This window comes from Xyrauchen texanus, chromosome 5 (genome assembly GCF_025860055.1).
Source record: "Xyrauchen texanus isolate HMW12.3.18 chromosome 5, RBS_HiC_50CHRs, whole genome shotgun sequence".
Taxonomy (NCBI): domain Eukaryota; kingdom Metazoa; phylum Chordata; class Actinopteri; order Cypriniformes; family Catostomidae; genus Xyrauchen; species Xyrauchen texanus.
The window spans coordinates 12,278,192-12,285,711 of record NC_068280.1 but is presented as its reverse complement, the minus strand read 5'-3'; the positions used below and the strand labels follow the sequence as shown (position 1 = coordinate 12,285,711).

At 39.8% G+C, this 7,520-nt stretch overlaps 1 protein-coding gene across 3 annotated transcripts; it reads left to right on the top strand.

The window, feature by feature from the left end:
- Positions 1-201: 201 nt before the first annotated feature.
- On the top strand, positions 202-6,585 carry LOC127643848 (beta-crystallin A3-2-like). 3 transcript variants are annotated; one of them, XM_052126767.1, is made up of 5 exons: positions 202-358; positions 1,598-1,628; positions 2,086-2,227; positions 4,102-4,244; positions 5,783-6,585. In XM_052126767.1, exons 3-5 carry the CDS (start codon positions 2,198-2,200, stop codon positions 5,928-5,930), a joined length of 321 nt encoding a protein of 106 aa, XP_051982727.1. In that variant the 5' UTR covers positions 202-358; positions 1,598-1,628; positions 2,086-2,197; the 3' UTR covers positions 5,931-6,585. The 3 variants fall into 3 exon arrangements, with proteins under 3 accessions (XP_051982727.1, XP_051982726.1, XP_051982725.1); XM_052126766.1 differs by having other exon boundaries at positions 1,598-1,673; XM_052126765.1 differs by having other exon boundaries at positions 1,598-1,716.
- Positions 6,586-7,520: the final 935 nt, after the last annotated feature.

The following is a 7,520-nucleotide window of genomic DNA, read 5'->3' as shown; positions in this document are numbered from 1 at the left end:
GTGCTGACTGATAGGATTACACCCGCCTGCGCTTCATTGTGCGGGTCAATGTGTCTGCATTCACATGCATTAGGGGCGCGCACGCTCGCGCACGGCTTCATCAAATCCATTGCGCTGACTGCGCAGAATGCAGCACCACTTTGGATTCACAATAAAGAGAATGATCGCACAAACATAACAGAACACACACACATTCACAAATACCCCTTACTCTGTGGTCACCCCATCAGTTTCAGAGTTGCGACGGGCATCTAGCTGTGGTGGTGGTATTAAACTGAGGCGCCAAAAAATATCATAAAACTCCTCGCGACAAGGGACTGGCGCACAACATTTTAAAGTAGGATAGGCGGAGATTCAGGTGAGTTGGAAGTTTGGCACATACTGTATATTAAAGATGAAGGTGGGATAATAATAACAGGGATTATAATTTTATGGAAATTAACCAGTGATGAAAAAGAGATCAGTTAACTTCTATGTTCAATTTAAGATATTAAAGCCTAAAGTGAAATTGCACTTGCTCAGTTTGACCATTAGCATTAACATTTGGGTTATTGATTGTAAACAACAACAACAACAACAACAGAAAGTACATTTTTGCAGTCAGAGTTCTTCCTGTATCAGCTTTTGGGGCATCCCCTTACACCTTCAGAAAACAGAGTGCACTTAACTCTTATGGGGGGTCCAGGACCCCCCCTCCCTCGGTATAACCAGCGTCCATTTTGTCATTGGACCTTCTTTGCAAGATTGACTAGTTTAAGTGTAGTCAGGATTGGTTCCAAATTAAGATAATTCCATTAGCATTCCTTGAGTGTTTTGACTATACATTAACTAGTCAATCTTGCTGTGACAAGGAGGAGGGCATGGCTGAGCCTTGAGTGTGCGTGCCTGGCGCTGAGTTGGCCAAACAGCGGTAGAGGCATAAAGGGGAGCTGGAGATGCCAGTTCGAGAGTGAGAGAGAGATGCACGAGCTGTGTGTGTCCATGTCTGTGGCTTTTGCTGCAAAGCACACTTTATGTTTTGTTTAAGTTCATTTGTGTCTTTAAAAGTTTACATTGACTACTCAGCTGTATCCCACCTGCTCCTTGCCCATCTGTGAACCCGTTACACTTGCAAAGATGGTCCAATGACAAAATGGCCGCTGATTATACAAGGGAAATTCAATTATCATTCCTTTCAGATTTTTTGACAAAATCCCAAATTACAATTAATTACAATCATGTTTATTTATAATAAAAACACTTTTCTGCAGTTAAGAAGATGAACCGACTCACAAAGAATCTACCAATCCCATCAATCCAGACTTGGAAGGTCATACTTCATGGTTATCCCGAACCCTACTATTCTTTCAGTCCAACGCTTTCTTTAATGTGAAACAAGGCCATCCTAGTGATTCTTTTTCTGAGAGTGAAAAACAAGGTGCCAAATTGTCAGATTTGACAGATTTTGAGCCTGTATGGATGGATAAAACTTCCTTTGTCTGGGAAGAATAACGGAGCATTCTGCTTAATTTAATAGATATAAGACCTAATGAGAAGGCAGGGACAGTGAGAGATCATGTTGAAATGTGAAATTTCAGAATATGTATTATTTTCTCAGGTGACCGTGTTCGAGCAGGAGCATTTCCAAGGCAAGTGTCAGGAGCTCACCACAGAGTGCTGTAACATCCAGGAGCGTGAGTTTGACAACATCCGCGCGATCCGAGTGGAGAGTGGCGCGTGAGTCGCCCACTCTGTGTTAATGATTGCGAAATCTTGCAACTTCGTAAGGAAATTGCAATGTTGAATGTTCAAAAAGGACAAATTTGCTAAATGCTGACTTATATGCTTGATGATTGAGTATTAGTATGAGAGAATGTAGGCATAGATCAAAATTACTTCTTGATTACCATCTGACATGCATCCTTATAGGAGACTATGGGAGAGAAATTACATAACTTGACGTGACCAATTCAGCAATGTGACACAATACTCGCTGTAATACTATATTTGAAATATATATTCATCAGTGAAAACAAGACATAATACACCCTACTCTTGAAAGTCCTTTTATAATGTTTTAATTCTCTTTACACTATTTCTGTATAGCTGGGTGGGGTGTGAGCACCATGACTTCCTGGGGCAACAGTTTGTCCTAGAGAAAGGAGAATATCCCCACTGGGATGCCTACAGTGGCAGTCAGGGCTATCATGTGGAGAGGATGATGTCCCTGCGTCCCATCTACAGCACTGTGAGTCCATACGCCAATGCTTTGAACGTCTTGTTCAAAGGACCAAAAAAGGACCTTTTTTTTTCTTAAACTTGTCAATAATCAATACAATAGAGGCATTAAATTTTAGCTAACCTCCTATCCAACACTTTATTTTAAGAAAGTAAACATCAGTGAACAAATTTGGTTACTCATTTAATATTTTTGTGTTTTATGCAATACAAATAACTTCTACAGACATGATCAAATGTATTGGCAGTGACATAAATTTTGTGTTTCGCAGTATTTGTAGATAATTATTTCACTTTTTTTCTATGGTATACTGGAAAACAATGATAAGGATTTCATAACTTTTAAAGACTTTTATTGGCAAAAACGCTCATTATATGCAAAGAGTCTATGCAGTATTTACAGTGTTGACCCTTGTTCTTCATAACCTCTGCAATTCGCTCTGACATGCTGGATATCAGCTTCTGGGCCAAATCCTGACTGATGGCGATCCATTCTTGCCTTATTAGTGCTCGGAGTTGATCACAATTTGTGGGCTTCTGCTTGTCCACTCCCTTTTGAGGATTGACCACAGGTTCTCTATGGGATTAAGGTCCGGGGAGTTGCCTGGCCACAGATCCAGAATTTCAATGTAATGATCACTGAGCTACTTCATTATTGCTCTTGCCTTGTGACATGGTGCTCCATCATGCTGGAAAATGCGCGGATCATCACCAAATTGCTCCTGGGTCATTGGGAGAAGTTGCTCTTGCAGGACGTTTTGATACCATTCTTTATTCATTGCAGTGTTTTTGGGCAGAATTGTGAGAGAGCCCACTCCCTTGGCTGAAAAGCAACCCCACACATGGATGGTCTCAGGATGCTTCACTGTTGGCACGACACAGGACTCATGGTACTGTTCACCTTTTCTTCTCCGGACTATCGAATTTCCAGATGTCCCAAACAGTCAGAAGGAGGCTTCATCAGAGAAAATAACTTTGCACCAGTCTTATGCTGTCAAATCCTTGTAATTCCTGCAGTATTTCAGTCTGTCCTTGATGTTTTTCTTGGAGAGAAGTGGGTTCTTTGCTGCCCTTCTTGACACCAGGCCATTGTCCAAATGTCTTTGCCTCACTCTGCGTGCAGATGCACTCACACCAACCTGCTGCCAATATTGAGCAAGCTCTGCACTGGTGGTGACACGATTCCGTAGCTGACTCCTCAGGAGGAGATGGTCCTGGCGCTTGCTGGATACTCTGGGACGTCCTGAAGCCTTCTTCACTGCAACCTATTTGAATCCTATTCAAATTATGGTTAGGTTTAGTTTGGGTAAGCGGTTAGGCTTTATGGTTAGGTTTAGGTTTGGGTTAGGTGTTAAACTTAGGAAAAATTATAATAACATAGTTCGATGGTTCATTTATTTTTCTCAGTTGGAATAAAAGTATGTATTTGTATGAAACTTGTATACTCTCTTAAGATTTCACAATCTCATATATTATAGTTATAAAGTTATTAAGAAACAACTTGTACACTCTCTTAAAATTTCACAATCTCTTATAACTAGGATGACAAAGTAAGTCCAGTAAAGCTGCTCTTAAGTCTATGAGTTAGCTGGCCAGTGTCTCAAAAACCAGCCTTCAGTCTCATAATTTGAAAGGATGCCAATTCGAAAAGCCACAATTAAGGGTATTGTGACTGCAATGTGAAAAAAATAAAAAAAATAAATGACCCTAATGATTGTGAATGTATTGTTTGTGAGTTTGGAGGTTGTGGAGTGCCTGCATGTGCTTCAATCCTTTTTTCATGCTTTTGAACAATGTCTCTTGAGAAAGGTTTTTAAGCTTCTTTTTTCTACCATCTCCTTATTCTTCTTTTCCTTCAATCTCTTTATCTCTCTCTATTTGCAGGACAACCAAAGCAGTCACATGGTTATCTACGAGAAGGAAAACTTTCTGGGTCGCAGTGTAGAGCTGTGTGATGACTACCCTTCTCTGCAGGCCATGGGCTGGGGCGAAACACAAGTGGGCTCCATGCATGTGCAGTGTGGCGCGTGAGTAACAATCAACAAAACACAATAAGTGAAACCTCTGTTCTCCAGGACAGCACATTTCTCATGCTTAACAGCTGTGCTGACAATACACATACACACACACATAACAGATCAGACCATTGTCACTCTCAATCATTTCATAGCTTCCACACTCCTTGTATTTGTGATTAGAAGTGTTCTTGTTATTGCTTACAGAAAATACTACAGTGAAGCATACTGTTGGATAATTGTTTGAACTTGTATTCCTCAATTGTTACAGCAGACACACAAACACATAGACAAGCATAGTGTCTGTTTTATGGCTCAAATAATAAGTGTTATGTTTTTGTGAATAATATGTAGTGACATTTATATATCAAAATGTCAGAGCATGTCAGCATTGAAGCTGATAATTTATCAGTACAAAATTCTCACATAGACATACCTAAATCATTACATTTACCTGATTTGAATAGATGGTACTAACAGTTGTGTATGATTTAGGCTCAGCATTCAGAAATAGTTTAATTCACTATGGAATGCACACCAGAAGCCTGTACATGCATTAAGTTGAAGCTTGTGTGACCAAACCAGTACCATCAAAAAAGAACTTAAAGAATAGATCTTTCTGTAAATTTGGCAATAGTTGGTTGAAAGTTCTGCTGCTGAAATCAGTCTGTGCTTACTGAAATTTGAACCTCTGCCCCCTAGTGGCAGGAGCTGGAAGTGTTGTTGAACATATGGGCATGTGTGAGCTCCATTTTTTGGGTGAAATGTCCACAGAGTGGAACCAAAAGAGAGTTGTTTTTAGTTGTAAATTATGTAATCCAGTCATCAGGAATGCACATTTTCATTAACCATATGCCCTAACCCAAACTTAATCATCAGTAAGTAAAACTGTAATCTTAGTTGGAAAATGAACCTCCAAATTGCAGTCATCATTGATATTGTGAACGCGATTACTTCCTGGATTCCATGGAACCAGAACCCTTGTCTCTGATCAGTAGCAGCACAGGAAATGTAAACGCTTTTGAACTGATGCAAAAATGTGTGAAGGGAGATGGCACCTGTCAGTAATTAGGCAGAATAGGGTCCATGGACCATTCAATAGCAGTATGTCTAGTTCCCGTGTGATCATGTTGAAAGACTTCCAATGAAGGAGGGACCCGAGCCATATCAAGAGACCAGAATATCACAGAGACTTTGAGTGGGCACTTTTGACTTTTGTGCCATTAAGCAACCACCCAGCCAAGCTCTAGAAACCACCTATAACACCCTGGCAACCTCATAGCAATGCCCTGGCAACCACCCACAACACACTAGCATTGTAGAAGTAACTTTTGTAAGGGTAGGCACATTCACTTTTTATCAGAAATATTTGTATGTTTTCAGCTATAGATGTAAAACTGCCCCAGTTCAGTTTGTTCGCTACCGTTTGGCTTGGGACGAATAACAGACCTATAACGCCCATGAGAAGCCAGCTAAAATGATTGATTCAAAAAATTCAAAATCTCCTCTTCACCTCTCCATCTCTCTCTCACTCCTGTCTCTCCCTGCAGCTTTGTGTGCTATGAGTACCCAGGCTATCGAGGACAGCAGTACATTATGGAGTGCGACAAGCACAGTGGAGCCTACCAGCACTGGAAGGACTGGGGCTCGCACTGCCAGACCCCTCGGATCCAGTCTATCCGCAGAATCCAGCATTAAGTCTGATAGAATGTGGGAAGGAGTGGTTGGGAGAGAGGAAGAAAGAGTGTGCAAGCAGAGGAGTCACATCAATCATTATAGCAGCAGTCACTTTACGAGGTGCAGTGTGGAAAATTTGTGAAACCGTCAGCGGTTGCACATGGGTTCCAATTATGGCACTCTGAAACATATGCAGAAAGCTCTAGTACAACACAGACAGAGACAAAAATTTTACATTTCTAATGCCATGCATATACAGATACACATCAGTACCTCTACCAAGTGACATTAGAATTTGTAGTGAAATACATAACTTAATTGGAAACACCGATCTTGGCATCAGCATATAATGCTATTCTTTCTATACATGGTTAAATGACATTGTGTTAAATGGTGCAATCTTTATTATTTGCATTTAGATTTTTTTTTCCTGCTGTTTACCACAACAATTTCAGAATAGATCTGTCCATCACTAGTTGAAAAGCACTGATCCATACAATAGAATCAATGTCCAGGCCCCAAGGGACTCAAGATTACTCGATCAGGGCAAGATGTGTATATGTATATGTAAACCTGTAATGCTCTGTGACGTTTGAGTGCCATATGGGACAGATGGGAGTGAGTGTGTTAGACCATTCATAGGAGAGGAGGATGACGGTTGACTAATAAATGCATACTCACCTCAAACTAGCATCTTTGGTTTTTATGTGTGTGTGCATGTGTGTTTAAGGCTGATAGCATTAGTGGACACTTACATTTGAAGTCAGAAGTTTACATATACCTTAGCCAAATAAATGTAAACTTCACAATTCCTGGCATTTTATAATAGAAAACATTCCCTGTTTTAGGTCTGTTTGGATCACTACTTTTTTTTTTTGGTAAATTTTATTTATACAGATTTTTTAATGTTTATACACAAGTGCACATAATACAAACAAAAAGAAAGGCAGTAAATAAGATAATTAAGGCACAAAAAAACAACAAAACAAAAACAAACAAAAAAACACAAACAGCCAGCACTTACACATTCTATAGAGAGAAACAAGTATAAATATACGTGTCAGTACAATGAATAGATATCACATAAAGTCCACTCACACAAATTGAGTCAAGGAGGCCTGAGCCGGAGGGGAGTGGCAGCCTCAGTAAAGATAACTACCCGAAGATTAAAAAAATAAAAAAAGCATTGCATTTAGGTCCCAGTTTGAGTTCTATCCTTCCTGATGTATTCTATGAAAGGGCCCCAGATCCTCTTGAACTTATCTTGAGAGTTAGACATAGAGAACCGAATTTCTTCAAGGTGTAAACAGGAAACCATATCATTAAGCCATCTCTTAAAGCAAGGAGAGGAAGCGGACTTCCACTCCTTTATAACCCGTTTTGCAATGACCATACCAAACATGAGGGCTTGTTGTAAAGCGGATGGTGGATCACTACTTTTTTAAATGTTAAATGTCAGAATAATAGTAGATAGAATGATTTATTTAAGCTTTTATATCTTTCATTACATTCCCTGTGGGTCAGAAATGTACATACAACTTGTTAGTATTTGGTAGCATTACCTTTAAATTGTTTAATTTTAAAGGACAAATGTTTTGAATAGACTTCCAC